We start from the raw sequence: 20,504 nt of genomic DNA, 5'->3' as shown, positions 1-20,504 counted from the left end.
AACAAAACCAAATCGTTGGATGTAAACACGGTGACTCCTTCCAGTTTCACAGTAGCCGGGCAACCAGTGGAGAATGTTGAAAGCTTCCAATATCTTGGTAGCCAAATGGCGTCAGACGGCGGTACCAAGATCGACATAGGCGCACGGATCAAGAAAGCAAGGGCTGCCTTTGCGAGTTTAAGAAATATCTGAAAAAACAGGCAGATAAGCACCCAAATACGAATTTTCAACTCTAACGTGAAATCTGTGCTATTATACGCTAGCGAAACATGGTGTGTATCAGTGGAGAACACTCAACGGCTGCAGGTGTTCATTAACAGATGCCTGCGGTATATAATTCGGGCCTGGTGGCCTCACAACTGGATCTCAAACAACGAGCTCCATCGTCGTTGTCACCAGAGGCCGATAGCAACAGAAATTCGGGATCGGAAGTGGGGATGGGTCGGCCACACTCTACGTAGGGGCGGAAACGAAATCTGTAAACAAGCATTAGACTGGAACCCAGCAGGACATCGCAGCAGAGGCAGACCCAGAGGCTCATGGCGGCAAAGCCTCAACAAAGAAATAAAAGAAGTCGACCGAAATCTAACATGACAACAGGTTAAAGCGATAGCCGGGCAACGCTCAGGATGGAGATCTTTCAAGTCGGCCCTTTGCACCACCAGAGGTGTACAGGATCCATAAGTAAAGTAAAAAAGTTGTGCTGCTTTCCCTCTCCCACCTTACCCAGAAAACAAATGGCCTCGACCTTGGATAGCCTGGCTAATTGATGAAGCCCGCTTGCCTATGTTAAGGGATATGATATCCTGAACTATTGGCGATTTATAAATTGCTTTTCTTGCAATCTATCCTATGCGAACTAGGTATTTACAGTAGTTTATGTACAAACAATATTAACAAAATTCCTGACTGCTACAAAGTACTGCGTACCATCTATGGTGGGGTATAGATGGCGGACGATACGTGGAGGAAGCGAATGAACCACGAGTTGCATTAGCTCCTGTGAGAACCATCCATCGTTCACACCGCGAAAATCGGACGACTGCGGTGGGCCGAGCACGTAGCCAGAATCTCGGACAGTAAACCGGTAAAAATGGTTCTCGACAACGACCCGACGGGCGCAAGAAGGCGAGGTGCGCAGCGGGCAAGGTGGATCGATCAGAAGGAAAACATGTATCCATGGACCGAGCCGAATGAAGAAGACTCTTATATACCGCACAGGCCACTTCGGCCTTTGTCTGAATAAATAATAATAATTGTCTCAGGGTAAACATTTGATCCGTAGATTGGCCCTGACGAATACCTGCCTGGTATTCGCCGACTTGAACAGACTACGGGACATAATTTTGTACGCCGAAAAAGGGTCTCAAGACTGTCGAACAGATCATTGTTCTAAATACAAAGTGTGAGCTATGAGAACGAGATTAAAAAAATGTCACAGAATGTCATAACATTAATGTCATTTGACACTAATTCGTTTCTCACGTCGCCAATATCATATTTAGAGGAATTTTCTGTTAGAAGAAGTTTTCGGGTCTTTTAAGGGCTACATGTTTATATAGAAAACATAATTGTAAATTACTTGTGAAAAAAGTTATTAGCAAATTAGTTCCATGACATCGAAATGACATTTCCCGTCACTGCCTATGAGTTTGAATCTCGAGCCTACCAGTCAGTGGATGGGAAGGTCCGTTGTGATAAAGGGTCTATCACAAGCCTCGGATAACCTGGGATAAGTTTTCCACGAGTCTAGTTTACATTGATTTCGTGAATCCGATATAGTAATCGTCACGTTGAAAATTTAAGCCAGCAATGTAAACGTATTGCCTAGTGCCATACAACGTAGATTGGCCTTGACCCGGGGATGCGTTGAGTATAAAAAGAATAATCGAATTTATGACCTAAACCAATTTTGAAATAACTAAGATAGAGGACTGTGAGCAATGTTTCTACAGTTCATTCCATAAAATCTAGCACAGAAATAGTTAGTTAGATATAAGTAAACTTTATTATGGTAAATATAACCGGAATACCTAAATGACATTCTCAACGTCAAAAGATGAAACTGATCTGTACAAATATCTCACCCTCCCGATGATTCCAAACCTATGCCCTACCCGACTAGCTAACATCAATAAATACACGAAACAAGATCAACAGAACTAATCACCAACTTCCACCTACTAGTAGAAGAACAATTCCGGGAAATTATTCTCGTAAATCGGTCGCTGCTGGTTCATCTTGCTGTTTGCACCATCCACCACCGACGACCCAGCCACCATCAACTGGCTGCTGCAGCTGATTTGCCGCTCGGCGGACAACGAGTTGAAGATCTCGTTTAGCTTGTTCTGCAGGACGTCGTGCTGTGGTTCCGTTCGGCGGACCAAATCCTCGAACGCCGTTTCGCGGAACGTTCGTACGATGGCTGCCTGCTTTTCTCGGGCTTCCCTCTTGTTGGCCTCTGTCGGTTCCGCTAGGACCCGCTTCATAGATTCGAAATTGAAATCAACCGGGAGGCTACGCTTCTGCACCCCGGGCGAGCTGCTAACCGATTCCACGTCGTTGTAGTTAGCTTCCACGATGCTGTTGCGCGCGGCACCTGAAATGCGAACGAAGTTGTTGAGAGTGTTGAAAAATGGCACTGTTAGCGTAAGGTACTTACTGGTGTCGACCCACGAGTGGCGATGCGCGGACATATCGGTTTGATTCAGTGCATAGGGAGTTCCCGTCTGGACACGGTTATGCTCTAAACCAGCCTGCTGGAGGCATTCCGCCACGGCGAGCTTATCTATCATCAAGTGCGGTTGGTTCGTGTTGAGAGTGCTCGGAGCCGGTTTGTCGTTGTCCATCAAAGGAGGCAACAGATAGGTGGCGTCCTCCATTCGAGATTGGATAACTTTCTCGGCGTACTCGACGAGTGGCCCAATACCGGTGCAACGACCAATCAGGGCCAGTACTGAAATGGCAATGCTGTGCAGATTGCAGCGATGTTTGGGTGAAAGCTCTACTTCGGTAAGCGCCACCTGCTGGACACTGGGAAACATAAAGATAGGGTTTTTATAAATCAGACAGTGGCGGTCATAGATGAAAACAAATTTACCTCAGTACAAACAGCAGGAACTCCTGCACCGTTTCGTTGCATGCCATCTCCACTACCATCAAGCCCGCTGTGTTATACGAAGACTTCAGCACTTCCACGTTATTCTCCTGGGACATTCCGTCCAAAATTGCCTGCAGTATGTTTGATCCGTATTTGTGCGTGAAGAGAATGTCCGAGCGCGATGCTTGCTCCACAGTCAAGGTGGGATAATTGCTGACCGAAATCACATTGAGGAGATGCTGATTCTGATGGCGATCGAGCAGCTGCTGAAAGATTTGCATTACAATAACCCGAATTGCAACGGAAGAAGCGCGAGCCATTTTGAGTAGCGGTTGAAGGAATGATACGGGGAAAGCTTTTTCGAACGATACCGTTCGGTATTGAGTTCCGACTTTTAGTAGAGATTTCAGGAGAATGTTTTGTAGGAGTTGATCGCCTTTATTCTTCTTAGACGGATCCGGAACGGTATTCATGATGAAAAGCATAATTTCGATCTTTTGATAATCGGGATGATGATTAGCAAACTCTCCGAGTGCATTGATGAGAGCTTCCTGGTATTGGGTCTCCTCGGGAGAAGATTCGTGTTGTGTGCTAACCGATGTTTTTAGATGCGTCAAGAGATTGTTGATGATATCCAAGGCGGATGGTCCAACACTTTCACCGGCCGCGATAGCGATGATTTTGGAGAGAACAACCGCCAATGAAGTTCGTGTCTTTGGAGATGATGCCAAATTCTGATCCAGATGGGACATCAACGTCTCTACGACCGTGTAGGAATACTGTGGCTGAATCGAGATCATTACAATCCGGAAGGTGTCGATCGCGAATCGATTCGGCACCCACAGCTTGTGATTATCCAAATGCGTCAAAAGCGGCTTCAGTACTGCTCTAATATGTCCAAATGAAGCCCTAGAAACTAACTCCCTTAGCACTGCTTCTGCTAAAACCGGAGGCGTTGAAGGAGTCGCCTCCTGATCCACCAGTTTACTTCCACTCACTGATTGCATATTGAACAGCAGCGACGGAACGATTTTTTCCATATGTTGCTTCTCCCAAATATTCTCAACCAAATCGTCCGACACCGTTTTTCTGATCACACCCTGCAGTCCCTTAATTCCAGCCATCCGAATACTGTCCCTTAGCTCTAAATCATCGCTGTTTCCGTAGCACATTGAACTAAACTTTGAAATGAAGAAATCGTACCGCCTATGGTAGGAAGGGGTATCCTCCTCGATATTCGCAAATCGCACAAACGAATTTGTCGCCATGATTTGCAACGTTGGGTTCATGTCCTCCATCAGCTTCTGCACCATCCGGAGAAAACTCTCCACGAAAAGATTCAAAATCTGCGCGTGACAAGCCATCAGCAGTAGATCCATCGCTTCCATTGCGATCTCCACAAACTTGTACCGCTTTCGGTTGATATCCTTCGAAGCCCGCTGATACAGGTACTCCCCGATTCGGTCCAGCTTCTCCGGCGATCGGAGCGAGTAAAACGTCAACTTTTCCATATTGGACTTGACCAGACCGTCCTCCGGGTTGACCGGAAAAATGTTGTCCACCAGTCGTTTGTAGCGGGGCCGCAAGGCCGAACAGCAACCGCAACAACCTGGAGGCAAAGTAGATTAGGGACAATAGATTAGTAATGAAGTGGAAAAGACGGATTAAGCAGCGTATATTTTTCGAAAGTTAAATAGATCTTCACTGCCGTGAATCGCATATTTGTCCCTTATGCATAGGAAACCCAGCAAATGTGGGACAGATATGGGATTCACGGCAGTTCAAGTCTAAGACCTAAGATCAATATATTTTCTAGTGGATGAAAATTTGGTTTCCGTTCTTTGTCAAAAAAACTAAACTTGCAACACCCATCTGCCACCCTACATGAATTTTTTTAAATTTAACGATTGTAATATAATAACATAATATTATGCACAATCGAATAAGTACTGTTTTCAAAATAATATTTCCGTATCGTTCTTAATGCCAACATGGCCGAGGCAATCTGAAGAAAAAAAAAATCAACACTTTTCATTTCTCATACGAACCCATCATTTTGCGGTGTCAATCCTACAATTTGATTGTTTTCAAAGGAAGAATATCACAAATGCTGGAATAGAAACACTAAACGTATAATTTTGATGGTATTTGGACAATTTAAAACATTTTTCCTGCAGCACTTTGACGACAAAACTTTAAAATTACAAAAAATTACGCATTTTTTTTTTTTTTTTTCTTTGGGTTTGTCTTTTTGACTGGCTAATGTCGTTTTCGGTTATTGCTGGGTCGAACCTAGTTCTGCCCCGGATCCGCTCTAACAGCTGTCAAAACGTTCGGTTATTCGTTCAGGTTGGATCGCGATCCGCACCAGATCCGACCCAAAACGAATGAGGTTCGCTCTGCCGATTTATCGAGATCGAACCTAGGTTCACCAATACATTCGAACACAAACTGTCAAACAGGTGTTTATAGTGCTGTCCAATGAGCAGCTCGAAGTAGCTCGAAGTTGTTCCCGTCCTGCTCGTTCTTTTTTGTCAACAAACGGGCCTGAGCGTGACAGGAACAACTTCGAGCTACTTCGAGCTGCTCATTGGACAGCATTTATGTTTACGCTAAAGGAAAATGAAAACATGAAAGACACGGAAGGGTGCGGATGGGTATTTGACTTTTAATCGTTTTTATTTCATTTGTTGAATTTATCAATTTTGTTGCTATCTTCCACGTAAAAATGGATTATTTTAATTGTGTGTTGCCTTCAAGTTTCTCTGATGGTGAAATGGATTCAGATACCGACATATTTTTTGCTGATTACTTCAGACGGTAGCTCCGTTATAAACAAAATGATGGTTAAAAATTTTGATGAAAATGTGATTGATAAATGCAGTGACGAGAAGTTAGCTGTAGCTGCTATTTATTCACTATTACGTTGTGTATTCAATGATATGCTTTAAGTATAATTGCTCTCCCAATGGGAAAATAGCGTACCGGAGTATCGGATTATTATTTATACCAAAATGTTCCAACTATTATTTTATTCGTTATTGCAGCTCTGTGAATAATTTGTTTAAGGTTACGGATTTAAAGAATATAAACATAATGTATTAACCCTTTATAAGGCAGTGATAACTATATTGCCATCAACAAATGATACGTTTTTCTGATTATTTACAATAGTTTTATTAATTATTCACCTTGTAGAGGGTATATTTGCTACTTAGTAACACTCCAGATGATACTTGGCCAGAAAATAAATTCAAATGTAAATTTAGAAACAGTTTTATACGAATTGAGCATAATTTTAGAGTGGAAGAAAGATTTTAGTTGAAATTCGTTAAAAAAACGACAAAGACATATTTTACCTCGTTGATATTTATTATGTTGAATCTCCTGTTATTTAGTGGAAAATTATGTAGAGAAAAATTATTTGCCTTTCTTGTATATTTGGTTTTAGCAGTTTTGGCGAAATCGCGGTTTATCCCAAAGGTTCCCCTCTTGGGAGGAAAATACAAAATGTTAGTCAACTCTTGTGCGATTTGATTCTTTGTTTTAAAATAAAGGCCCCAAATCTCAATAAATTTTCTATTGGATTTATTACAAAGTGTTTCCATATTTTCTTGTTCTATTACATTTGAATGGCATAATTGATAATTCAAATGTAACAGAATCACTGTTATCCAGAACGCCACATAGAACCAGTATAACAGTTTATCGGGAAACACGGATTGGCATAATTAACGGAAATGTTCCAGAGCGCCAAAATTGCTTCACGGAAATCCACATTGCCGTCGCCATTCATCACAGCTTCTAATCACATAAATTTATTGATGGATTAACTGTCATTTTTAAAATAAACAATTAACAAAAGAAAAATCTGACTTCTCCATTCAATTTATATAATAAGAAACAAAATAACACTAATAACAAAATTCAAAAGATAAAATCTGTATAAAATCTGATAAAATATTTATATTTCTGCCAGCTGATAAAAGTGCGAACTAAAAACAAAACAGATGATAGGGCTTGCGTTCTCACTAACACCATCATACTGACTCGATCCCGATTCGTTTTTCGTTCGGTTATTCAGAGTCGGGGTCGGACCTGACCCAAGTCTAAAACCGAAAACGACATAAGACCACGATTTTACGCATTTTACATCCGTCACAAAATATGCCAAAACGACATCGTATACGGAACGAACGGAAAGTGGAACATAACAAAATCAGCTGTTTGGAACCAGCAGGGCTGGAATAAAGCTAAACATCAGGCGACGAATGCAGGGGTGGGTGATGATTCAAGTCAAGCTTAGGGTGAAGGTTGGTTTAAATGAATTATTGGCAGTGGCTGGTTTTCAACCCTCTGGTTTTCTCAAAATTTAAAACTTTTCATGAGAAAGTATTTGGTACCGGTTATGATGGAAGGTGTCTGCTACTACGCTTACCAAATATTTTTTCGATGAAGATGCTTAATTTTGAGAAATCGAGCCTTAGATGCCTATCGCCATACCACCTTTTTGTTATGGCGAGGCAATTTTTATGCACACTTTTGTTTTGGACATTTATTCGTATTTATCCGGTTTAAAACCGAAGAAGCAATCATGTTTTCCTTGGAAAATAATTGCAAGTAGCTTTCTTTCCATTACACCAATGGCAGGAAGGTTCTAGTGCACATGTCCGTGGCGGGAGGAAATACTCGAAACATGCGGGTGTACGACTTGCCTCCGGAGGTAACAGATCACGACCTTTCTTCAGTTATGTCGAAATTCGGGAAAGTGACACGAACAGTGCGTGAACGATTTCCAGCCGAGTTCCAGCTGGACATGTTCACTGGTGTGCGTGGGCTGTACATGAACGTCGAGCAAGATATCCCTGAGGTGGTTTACTTCCAACACCGAAAAGGTAGAATCAGTTACGACGGTATGAAAACAAAGTGTTTGAGCTGCAAATCGGTTACGCATTTGAAAAAAGTGTGTCCGGTGGTAAAGAAGCGACGGGATGAAAATATAATTGAACAGAAGGCAGAGATGAAGCTCGGTAGCGTTGTGCTGGAGGAAACAAAAGAAGTCGCAACAGCAACCGATACGCTTCATGATGTACCTAGAGGTGCTATTCGCGAAGTCGAAGCAAAATTCTTCACACAAACAATGACAGTTCCTTATGGGTTTTTACAGTAGAGCAACAGAGAGGAGGAGATGGCGGCCATGTTTCACTCAAACTCTGACAGATAGCAATGGGATTTCCCATAGGAGGGAAGAGCAGAATTTGCTTCGACTTCGCGAATACAGCACAGCGAAAAATCGAAAGAGAAAGCGAAAAGAACAAAAAAGAAGCGACTACAAGTACTGGATTTCAATACAGCAAAAACAAACAAACAAATATGTTCGTATTAACGATTGCGCCCTAATACCGGTTCTAATACCGACGCAGAGTACACGAACTTTGTTCGCCAGTGACAGGCGTACTGCGCCCTTGGGTTTTCTACGTGGTTTTCTACGAGGATTAAACGAATTCCGAAGGGCCCTTTTGCTCTTGTGATTGATACCAGGAAGTATTGGTATGGATTTGTATTGAATTGAGATAAATTTGCTCGTTCAATTCAACCAATTCGAATAACATTCAGTTACATCGGCTTCTACATTGAAGGATTTTGTTAACTCATAAATTGCTTTGTAAAAAATATTAGTAGGGCAATAACTGATTGGAGAAGAATGTTCTAAATATCTAGCAGTGTTCTACATATTACAAAATTATATGCACTACCGTTCATCGACCAAACCACTTCAGAGTTTGTTTTTATTGATTCAACTTTGTATATGCATAAGTACCAAACCGCCAACATGCTCGATCCAGCATTGGATTTTCCTTGATCCGAATAGATCTGATGGCGATTTCATCCACCTTGCTAGGTTCAGTGATAACTTCAACCCATTCAAAGACTTACTCCAGAGTTGAATTTTCTTGATCCGTATAGATCCGATGGCGATTCTGGATTTTAAATAGTTTTTTTTTTATTATTCGAAGAGGTCCGATAGCGATTTTAGCAAGTAGTAGTTCCAAACCATCATCAGACCCACTTCAGTGTTAAATATCTCTTGATCTGAATAGGTCCGATAGTTGTTCCGAGCATTGATCGATTAATTTTAGAGTTGGATTTTATTGATCTCGCAGTGCATGGGTTCGGAGATTCGGTTTCTTTGACTCGTGTCTTCTGTTAAATTTTCTAGTACTTTTAAAACGAGTATCTATAACAAAACGAGCATCCTTATTGCACTAAAAATTTTTAGATCCAGACTTTGTCATGCAAAAAATATTGATTTTTTGAAATAATAAGATGGCTGTAAAGAACTTTAAGTATTTTTAAGAACTTCCAACGCGACTCTACAAGGTTCCTTGCGTCAAAAATCGACACAAAAAAAAAAAAGATTTGTTCTGCAATCCACATGGACTTCGAATGATATTTGAAGCATCTTTAAATCACTAAACAAACCCATATTACACCCGATTACACCTTTTTGGGAAGATTCAAATTGTTCTCCAAATGTAAAATTTATGCATTTCAATCCCTTAGAAAAGGGGGGCGCTTAATAAAGGTTTCGCCAAGGGCGCAGGGATCCACGCTACGGCTCTGTTTATATCAAAAAGTTTGTTAGGAATTTGATAAACTGTTTTGCGACATTGCGATTGAATCGAAGAGTTTCCAAAAAATTAAAGGAATTCCGGTGGAATTACGGGAGCCGAAGGAATGGAACACCTGGAAGATTTTTTTGAATTTCTGAAAATTTGCTGAAGGAAATCCTGAAAAAAAAATCTGGAGGACCTTCCAAAAAAAATTTAAGATGATATTTAAAGAAATTTTCAAAAGAATTCCTAAAAGAATTTCTAAGACTATTTCTAAATTTATTTGCGGAGGAATTTAGTAATGAATCTCCGATGTAGCGTAGAATGTAGCATGTAGAGAAATTTACGATGAAATTTCTGGAGGAGCTTTTGAAAGTAGGCCTTAAAGATGACTTGATGACTAACTGAAATTAATCCTGGAGGTATTTCTTACGAAAAAAAAAAAATTTTTCCGGACGAACTTTGGAAAAAATCATGAAAGATCTCCTAGATGAAATTTCCGAAGCACCTCCTGAATTAAATTCTTGAGAATATCCGAAAAAGTATTATGATGGATCGACTGTAATTCCGATATTTTTTGGGGTTTTCTTTTTGGCATGAAGTCTTAATTCCAGATTCAAAACAGTATTTTATCTTACTACTGTCCGGATGTTCAAAGGAATTCCCGAATAAATTCCAAGAATTCCCGAAGGGATTCCTTCAGATATTCCTGAAGGAATTCATGCAGGAGTTTCTGAAGTAATTTCCGAATGAATTGCCTGTAGAGATTTAAGAATTTATATGAAAATTCCAATAGGTATGGGTAATGAAATACGTTTTGAAATTCCTCCAAGAATTTATTCTAAAATTTTACCAGAAAACCGTCCAGATATTCGTTCGAGAACTCTTCCAGGAATAATTTACAAAATTCCTCCAAGAGCTCAATTGGATGCTCCTCCAGAGATTCTCCTGTAGATCCTCCCCTTTGAAAATTCTTAAGAGATTCCTTTAGTGAAACAATGTAATATTCCTTTCAAAATTTCTACAGGGATTATTCCGGACTTTTTGTTGGAAGAATTCTAACGGAAACATTATTGAAGATTGAAATAGGAAGTCCTAAAGGAATTTCCGGCGTAGTTTTCGATCTCCTGTAGGAATTTCGTAAGAAATTTCTAAAGATTTTTCAAAGACATTCTCAAAAGGTTTTCTAAGAGCACCTCCACGGGAGTCCTCATCGCTATTCTCATTATAGCTCTCTCTGTCGAGTGCTATAATAGGATAGCGCCCCATCTTTCCACCGGTGGTTTCTATTTAAAGTATAGCGACTCAAAAACATAATGAGTTCTTACCGGGCGTTGCTAAAAGTATTCTTCTTTTCCTTCAATGGCGCAACATTCTAACTGGAACTTGACCTGCTTTTCGACTTGCTATTCTTTTAGCATGTTTTATGTCTTTTTCCACGTGATTTTTTAAATCAAATTTAAGTTCATCACTGAGACATTTCTTCAGTTATTGATTACAAGTTTTTCTATGCCAGCCATTGCATAAGTATATTGTGTTAGGCAAGCACGATAGATATACTATGCCCAGGAAGTCGATAATGTTTTCCAAACAAAAGCATCCTTGACTGGTTCGAGAAAAGAACTAGCCATCTCCGGATTGGCAATCTACGCTTTTGCCCGCAAGGCTAACTGGAGACCCGACGTAGTACTTAAATATATCACAAAACTCTATTTTGAACCGTTATTTTTTCTGCATTTTTTTTCCTTTCAGGTATTCCCCTCGACAATCGAATAAATTTCTCCTGAAGTTTCCACCAGCTTAGGGGCCGTTCACTAATTTCGTAAGCATTTTGTTTGGGTTTTTCAACCTCCATGGGGGGAGGCCCATGTAAGATTTTTTCCATACAAATATTTTTTTATTTATATGAAGCGTAAGAAAATGGAAGACCCCCTCCCCCAACAGAGCATTACGTAATTAGTGTACGACCCCTTACCTACCAGCAATTACTCTTCACAAAATCCTGCAGGAACGCATCCACATCTCCCGGATGTTTTCTGGAAGAAATTTTTAAACAATTCTGAGGTAATTGTTGGAAGAACTCCCTGCAAAGGTTTTTAAAAGAACTCAAAAATTTCAGGTGGATTTCCCGGGGAACTCTTTTAGGGATTCATGCAAGGATGTTAACGATCATTCATTAATTTGCGTTCGATCATTTAGTATTTTGTCAATAACACATTCCAGAAGCTGAATTTCAAATCATGTTGTATGGTGGACTTCTAGTGCGAAGGTTTTTCTACAACTTTGCTTAATGGTTCGTTATTTGAATTCAACTAATAACGGAGTTAGAGCACTAGTTGCAGTAACTTAAACTAAATGATTGGAATTTTGTTATCATTTAGTCTAAGTTACTTAAACTATAGCTATAACTCCGTTGCTAGTGGAATTCAAACAACGAACCATTAGGCAGAATTGTAGAAAAGCCTTCGCATTAGAAGTCCACCATACAACATATTTTGAAATTCAGCTTCTGGAATGTGTTATTGACAAACTACTAAATGATCGAACGCAAATTACTGAATGATCGTTAACATCCTTGGATTCATGGATGAATTTTCAAAAAAATCTAGTCTTTATGAATAAACGAAAGAAAAGATAAACTTGCGGAACATTTTCTAGAGGAACTCTTGGGAGAACATACTGAAAATCGTTAAAGGATCTTTCTGAGTCCTTCCTGGAAGACCTCCTCCTCCTACTTGCGAACCTCCTACTTGTACCTGGGCACCCTCCACAGTAATTGTCCCCTACCGCGTCATCCTGGGCTCTGGCGTGGTGGACCTCTTTTCCCGAGCAACTCGTGGGATCAAAATGGAAAACCAAGTCAATTCTTCAATTAGTGGTAGTACCCCGACAACCCCTTCGCAAGAGGTTGGTTGTTCAGGTCTCCGCCTAGGAGGCCAGAGGCAATAGTCGGCAGCTCAGTGCGCAGCGCCAGCGTGGGTCACTTAACCTTCATCTCGGCTAAAAAACGCCGGTAGGGGTTATTGCCGGCCCATGGCTTGTGGAGGCGATGAACCGCAAACGCGATGGGCTTTCGGCCTTCGAGGTGGCGACGGAACAGCTGGACGCCATCATCGACTTTGCGTCATCGCAGCATAATATCAGTAAGGACCTCAAGAGGAGCTTGCAGAAACTTCGAAAGTCGATGCTGGACGCCAATCTGGAGAGGGCAGTTGGGACGGCCAAGTGTAAACCCGTCAAATCCGTGGAGTCGAGGTCTACCCAGACTGAGGCCCAAGGATTCGCGGACTCGGGCAAGGTCGAAACGACCGAAGGCGTGCCAGCGAAGACAGTGGTACCAAAGTCTACCCAGACTGAGGCTCAAGTATTTGCTGGTACGTTGGGGGTGACTGCTCCAACGGAGAAGAATAGGTTTGGGGCCCTCCTTAGCCGTCCGATAAGACACGCGGCTACAAAGCAAGACCATGCTGAGGGTGGCTGGGTTCGATTCCCGGTGCCGGTCTAGACAATTTTCGGATTGGAAATTGTTTCGACTTCCCTGGGCATAAAAGCCTCATGATATACGAATGCAAAAATGGTAATTTGGCTTAGAAACCTCGCAGTTAATAACTCGGGACCACTTTGCGATTTGGGCGTAACTTATTTTGTAAACAAACATTGGAAGGCGAATTTCTGCTGAAATAAAGCTTTTCATGAGGAAAACACGGTATGGATACGATAGATTAAGCTTTCCTCTACCAGATAAGGGAATTAGTTCAGGATGAAAACGCTTGCATTCTCCGGAATTCATGAAGCAATGTTTGTTTACAAAATAAGTTACGCCCAAATCGCAAATCAGTCCCGAACTGTGGAAGTGCTTAATGAACACTAAGCTGCGAGGCGGCTCTGTCCCAGTGTGGGGATGTAATGCCAATAAGAAGAAGAAGAAGAAGAAGGTTTTAGGTTATAGTTGGTTGAGGTTGCAAATTGCAAATTTGATGATAATTTATTTGGATGTAATCAGGAGGAAATTCACGGTATATATGGTTGCATATTAGTGAATATCGAACGCAAAAATCATTAAATTTGTAACTGCTATAACTTTCGATTCCCTAGATGAAATATTTTGAAATTTTCATAGCAGACGCCTGGATATTATATCTTTCGAAAGTCGAGTTCAGAATGGATGGACATTTTTTTTTCGTTAATAATCGTCTCAGGCACACCGTGTATATAGGGCCCGGAAATAGCGATAGGGACCCAGATGGGGACTCCCGTGGAGGTGCTAAATGAAATTTTCGAAGGATTCCTAAAAGATTTTGCAGAAAATCTGTTTTTCTTTTTCTGAACAATTTCGATGAAATTAAATAGCAAGGAAAATTTGTTTTTATCTAGTGTCCCAGTTCAACTTCGCGAAGCAGTAATTGTAGTTCTAATTGATCAGCTATACTGTTTTTGTTTTGCAGGTTATTCCAAGAAGGAGGTCTTCCAGGAATCCCTCAGAATGTTCCTTCAGTAATTATTCAGTATATTCTTCAACTAGTTCCTCCAGGAAATCTCCCACAAGTTTCTCTTTTCTGTAGTTTATTTAAACATTTCTTGTTTTAGAAATTCATGTAGGATCTCTGGCAGATTTCTCCGGGAGTTCACAAAAATCTTTGTGTTCTTTTAAGAATCTTTAGCAGTTCTCCCAGAATAGTTTTAGGATTTATTCAAGAATCTACCGGGAATTTTTTATATTGGAATTGCCCAATAATATCTTTGGTGGCTTCAATTAGAAACCTAACTTTTTCAAGAGAATTGTTTAGATTCTTTCGGATGTTGTTACATTTTTTTTCTGCGACATCCTTCGGAGAAAAAAAAACTGTGGAAGCATTCCTGCAGGATTTTGTCAAGAGTTTCCTGTATGAAAACTGGTGGGAATTTCAGGAGTTTTTTTTTCGACTTCCAGGAGGAAGGAAAATTTACATCCAGGAGAAAGGAAAAATTTACTACGACGGATCTCCAGCTACCCCTGCGAGCAAAAATCTAGAATTTTCTTCCGGAGATGGCGAGTTCTATTCCCGATTCGGTCAAGGATGTTTTCGAGTGGGCTCCTTGGGCATAGTTGTGACACAAAATACATACTCATGAAATGGCGGGCACAGAAAAGTTTTCAATTAATAACTGAGAAAATGCTAATAGAATACTAAGTTGAGCAGCTAGCCATGTTCCAGTTGGAATGTAGAGCCATTGAAGAAAAAAAGACTACTTTTAGCAACGCGCGGTGAGAACTCAATATGTTTACAAAGTCGCTATACCTAAAACAGAAACCACCGGTGGGAAGATGGGGCGCTATCCTAAAATAGCGCTCGAGAGGGAGCGCTATAATAAGAATAGCGATGAGTACTCCCGTGGAGGTGCTCTAAGTCAGTAAAAATGATATTTTTGTGTATGAAACATTTTAAGACATGTATTGGGCTTAACAACGTTTGCTGCTGAAAAGGCAACATATCAGAACGAATGAACCATCAGCCCAAAACGCAGGCCCATATATTACACTGAAATAATTTTGAACCATGAATTCAAATGTTGCACACATGATTTTTCACTATATGTAACTCCTTGATTAGGGTTCATTCACAAATTACATAACGCAAAAAATTACCATTTTCAACCCCCACCCACCCCCTCGTAACGTTTTTTGTATGAAAGGGTTCTGAAATTTGTATGGGCCGTAACGCTCTGATAGGTACCCTCCCACCCCCTAAAGCGTTATGTAATTTGTGAATGGGCCCTTATTCTCAAGTTTTACACGTTAATGCATGGTCAAGCTTTTCTTCACTTTGATGATGTTTAGTAAATGAATGTAACGTGGATGGCATGTCATATAACTAATGTTTTCAGACTTGATAATTGTATGTGATTGTAATGGAATGCAAATTGGATATAAATGACTGTCATGTGCTTGGTCATGTGTATTTATTTAAATTAAATTCGGTTAATTTTTATTTAAAATGCATTACAATAAAAAGGAGGACGGATTTAATTTCTAATTAAACATTATGTGCATGGTTTTTTAAGCAATCATTTTATTGACCAATATTGGCAAAATAAATATGTACATTAGAGTGAAACCAGAGTAAATGCAACGGCCTACCAGAGTACGCGACGTGCGACTGTTATAACTGTCGAAGGTTGAGTCAAGTACCCTGCGGTGTTTTGCTAGTGCGTTTGAATCATATTATTCCGTACGTCACATAAGACCGAAAATGTCGAGGAAGCATTTTCCATCTATTTTGAACTTTCAAATAAAATAATGTTCCTTTCGAACTTTGAGTCGGAAGAAAAGCTGACGCGTTCAGTTTGATTAGCTTTATAGTTTCCTGAGAGAAAATCGAATATGTATTCATTTTAGGACCCAATTCGCGGCGATCGATCCATTATAAACATCACAACTTTCTTTAGGAATACCTTCGGACATTCCTCCGAAAATTTATTTAGAAACTCCTCAACACCTTCGTATTTATTTAGAAATTCTCTCGGGAATCTCTTCAAAAATTCATTTATAAAATCTATTACGAACCATTTAGAAATTACTTCAAAAGTTCCTCGAAAAATTCATCTGAAAAAACCCTTCCGAAAATTCCTTCAGGATTGTTTTCATTCTTTAATAAATTTCAGGAAAAAATCTACCAACAAAATTTCCGGAGTAATCCCTGCATGAATTTTGTATGTTTTTACAAAATAAAAGGAAGTTCCGAAGAAATTTCTGGATAAATTAACAAAGATCTTTCCATTGGATTTTCCGAAGGATTTCCTGGAGGAAACTCAAAAGGAATCAATTAGGGTCTCGCCGACATTTCTCACCAACACGAACGCAGGTTCGTGGTTGCAAACAATGCCATTTGATTTTACCGTGACAGCTGCTTGTGGTTGCAAACAAACCGCGTAAAAGTGTGAGTGAAACGTGCGTGTACGTACACGATCGCTGAAAGCCTAATGGAAACAATATTCCTGGAGTAGAAAACAATTCTGAAGGATATTTAGAAGAAATTTTCAAATTCCTGGAATAAATTCAGAATGAATTGGATTCTGAAGCCCTACATCGTTTATCGTTGCAAACGACAGTGCAACGGTCAAGAATACATGACCCCATAAATTTTAATATTAGTGTTTGAGTGTTTAAGACATGTTTTGAGCAAAGCAACGTTTGAAAAGGCATCATATCAGAACGAATGCACCATCAGCCCAAAACGTCAGGCCCATATATTAAATGTCAAAGGTGCTATAGTGCGTTTGAATCATATTATTCCGTACGTCAAACAAGATCAAAAATGTCGAGGAAGCATTTTCCATCTATTTTTTTAATTATATAATAAATAATGTAGAGTGTATGTAATTAAGAGCGGCGACACTGTCAGAATTGGATCAAAATTCATCTGGCATTCCCATACAAAATCGTGTTCCAATCGAGCAGGAGACCTGTCAAATGCGGCACATCTCGCCACTTTTAATTAGATACACTCTGAAATAATGTTCCTTTCGATTTTTGAGGATTCGCGTTCAGGATGATTAACATCATCGTTCCCAGAAACAAAATCGAATATCAATTATTCATTTTAGGACACAATCCTCGAAGAAATTTCCAAAGGAAAGCCTGAAAGATTTTCGGATAGATTTGGCGAAGAAATTCCAACATGAATTAACGATGGCATTTTCAATAGAATTTCCGGAGAAAACCCGATTGGAAATTGCAAAAAAAAATCCTAGAATTTCTTCTAAAATTCTTTCAAAAAAAGCTTAAAAAATACTTTGGAAATTTTTCCAGGATTAATCAAACTTCTAAGAAAATCAGTTGTTTTTCATTGTCCTAATCGATTTTATGGGTCACGTGCCTTATTGTGCCCCACCTTAACTCCGCCAGTGGTCTTAAATAAAAGATTGTGCACAATTATTGTTGTTTTTGATTACTTGGCTTAATAATCAAAAGCAAGCAAACCGTCTGGTGGTACAATTTTGATAAGAGTTTCAATACCGCCATCCGGGGTGACAATGGGTCTGGGGGGTGAGAATGGGTCATCGCTTCCACCAGCAGTCTGGAGGTCGTAAGAGCAAATTCGTTCAGAAAGGTCTCTTATATTTTAGTCTTCTTGCCCTCAGATGCATACAAGCATTTTGAGTGGTTGAAACAGTGACCCATTCTCACCCCCATTTGACCCATTGTCACCCCCGACGACGGTATATAAAGATTTATATCGATGAATTCGGTCAACCATTCGCTAATGCTTGAGCCATATTCCCCTACATTTATTTATTTTTCTGTAAAAACGAATCTATTATAAAAAGGTTACCACAAGATCACAACAATTATTGTGTGGAATAACAGCGTCTCAAACGTTCGTACGCTTCCCCTTCCAATGACTCTCGATTGTTATGCGTATGCACTGATTTGTTTTGGAAGGTTACGTAATTTTGGGCTCAAGGACGAACCGATAAGCTTCATGGGAAAGAAGTTCAACGATAAAGCAAAGAGTAGTTAACTTACATCCTTCGGTGCACTTTTTCACAAACGAATCCAGAAATTCAGGCATCTCCACTGGTTCGAAGCAGCATCTTATCATCGACATTTTTATTTCTGTTTTGAGATCGTTGCACTTTATGAGCCTTTTGGATTGATTGAGAATTACTTATTCTGGATGAATTTTGTTTTTAAAAGCGTTGTATTTATTTAATTTACATATTTAGACTATTGATTAGATCACTTGTATTAAGCATATCGATGGAAAAAAGAATGCAAATTTAATTAGGATTGGTCTATTTATAAACTTTAGGTAGACTTCAATATTAGAAAACAGAATTCGATTCTGAATTTGTTAGAAGCCCAACGATTTTAGAATAACACATCTAACACTATTAAATTATCTTACAAACTATGAACATATTTCACTATTTTAACTTGAATTTCATTATTTGGGAAAACACTCAGATTTCAACTTTTCCTTCCATGACACACTTGTTTCACCGAAAAGTTCTGCTTAGAAGTGGCAAATTTCCACCCACTTCCGATTCCACGTCATGCGCAGTTCGGCATGGTTCGTTTCCAGCCCGGTCGGTTATCATTCACTGACTGAACGTAGACAACAAACACAACAGACGACACGATTTCACATCACAGAAGAATGGATAGATAGGTGCTACCTTGCAATCTCTGGGGATTTACCATCTAGTAATTTGATTTCGTATACTGATGATGACGAAGAAAATCAAAACAAACAATGCGTAAAGAGTGCGCTCAGCGACCCCCAAATTAGTGGAGCTGCTTGTCGGGCGTGTTATCAGCTTATTCACCACAAACATACGCTCGCGTTGATACGCGAGAGATCGTGAGCGGCAGACCATATTCACCACACCACCCTCCACGATGGTCGGCACAGTACCTCCGAAACGGACGCTAATGGAGCATGGCATTGAAAGCGGTAAACCAACTGCAACGCCAGAGGATTCCTCTGCTCGCTGCAAAACAATGCGTATGGCCTTCTTCTTTGATTTGAAGAGGCTCTCGATTTTTGAGTTTATGAATGAATACACGCTGATTGGATTGGTACGTGGAACCTTTGCTTACAGCTGATCTACCTTGGTGGCAAAGGTTCCTATTTTTTGTTTCTCGTTTTCTGTTATACCTACTGTCTTTAGATTTGATTGCCCTCAACTACGTGCTACTTACATACATATAGCATGTGGTGGGTACAAGTGAATTTGGAATGGATTTGGTGTTAGCTTGGAGTTAGTAGATATGTATATCTATAGATATTGTACGTGAATGAGCAATGACATCTAATTATATTTTTAAAGTACAACGTGAATATTAGTTCAATATTTTCAATCTATGCTGCTGATCCATTGTAGGTATTCACTTCATAAATATCATTGATAGTGCTTTCTTGTGATAAACGAGCTCACTACTTAATTGCCATGACTAGCTGCCTTTGCATACAGAACAACTTATCCTGTTGGCAAATTGCAGTGTTTTTTTCGCACATATGGCGTTATATGCGTCCGTATTGAGTCTTTGAGACCGCTTCAAGGTTGATCGGCTGTCGGTTTGTAAGTCGCGTGCAGGAAAGCTCCTTGGTTACTGTATAGCATATGGTACTAAGTTCATGCAGCACCATTGCATTGACCAGCATGCAGCATTGAGCGTTTCAAAGAAACTACCGATCGATTATCAATGTGTTAAGTTGTTTAACCTTTTGTCTGTGCTCTGGGGTCAATATGACCCCAGGGCATTTTGAAGTGTTACCATTTCCATCATTTTTGAACCAATTCCTACTAATGTTTGGTAGTTTGGTTGAACTAGCCGAGATTTGCCTTCTAGGAACAAACTCGCTTGAAAAATGTTGAAAAAAGCGCTGTAGTGTAATGCATCAAAAAACTTACGTTGTTTGGGCTCTGGGGTCATATTGACCCCAAATTGAAATTGTTATAACTTCGCAAAAAATTGAGATTTGTATAGATGAACTGGCTTGAAACGGAGAAAGTAATTAGGAATTTTACAAATGGGCTTGCATTATTCCTTTTTTTATCCCTTTCTTTATTTGGTAGGCACTCTGTGTTACTTAACCGCTACTGTGCCGAGATCTACTGTGGTATTCTGCTGGCAGATTCCTCACAGAATCTATTTTTAGATTTTTCATTATTCATTGTTGTTTGATGTTGCTGGTCCGTCTCACCGTTTGTCCATTGTGTCCATTTGTCTGTGTCATGAATCCAATGATCTTTGCATTGTTCGGTTGCCATTTATCCGGGTATGTTACTTCCTATAACTTCAC

At 39.9% G+C, this 20,504-nt stretch overlaps 1 protein-coding gene across 2 annotated transcripts; it reads right to left on the bottom strand.

Annotated features, from left to right (window-relative positions):
* Positions 1-1,985: 1,985 nt before the first annotated feature.
* Positions 1,986-18,781, bottom strand: LOC134227090 (protein EFR3 homolog cmp44E-like). 2 transcript variants are annotated; one of them, XM_062708333.1, is made up of 4 exons: positions 18,221-18,781; positions 3,101-4,709; positions 2,663-3,033; positions 1,986-2,599 (listed from the first exon to the last, which is right to left on the bottom strand). In XM_062708333.1, exons 1-4 carry the CDS (start codon positions 18,300-18,302, stop codon positions 2,184-2,186), a joined length of 2,478 nt encoding a protein of 825 aa, XP_062564317.1. In that variant the 5' UTR covers positions 18,303-18,781; the 3' UTR covers positions 1,986-2,183. The 2 variants fall into 2 exon arrangements, with proteins under 2 accessions (XP_062564317.1, XP_062564318.1); XM_062708334.1 differs by lacking the exon at positions 18,221-18,781 and adding an exon at positions 5,149-5,509.
* Between the last annotated feature and the right edge of the window lie 1,723 nt (positions 18,782-20,504).

Source organism: Armigeres subalbatus, chromosome 3, assembly GCF_024139115.2.
Source record: "Armigeres subalbatus isolate Guangzhou_Male chromosome 3, GZ_Asu_2, whole genome shotgun sequence".
Classification (NCBI taxonomy): domain Eukaryota; kingdom Metazoa; phylum Arthropoda; class Insecta; order Diptera; family Culicidae; genus Armigeres; species Armigeres subalbatus.
This window is presented reverse-complemented; position numbering and strand designations above follow the sequence as displayed.

Coding starts and splice junctions, on each gene's coding strand:
- LOC134227090 (XM_062708333.1), bottom strand. CDS start 18,302: ATGTCGATGATAAGATGCTGCTTCGAACCAGTGGAGATGCCTGAATTT. Junction 4,710..18,220: donor GAAAAAGTGCACCGAAGGAT/GTAAGTTAACTA, acceptor CTTTGCCTCCAG/GTTGTTGCGGTTGCTGTTCG. Junction 2,600..2,662: donor CCACTCGTGGGTCGACACCA/GTAAGTACCTTA, acceptor TTCGCATTTCAG/GTGCCGCGCGCAACAGCATC.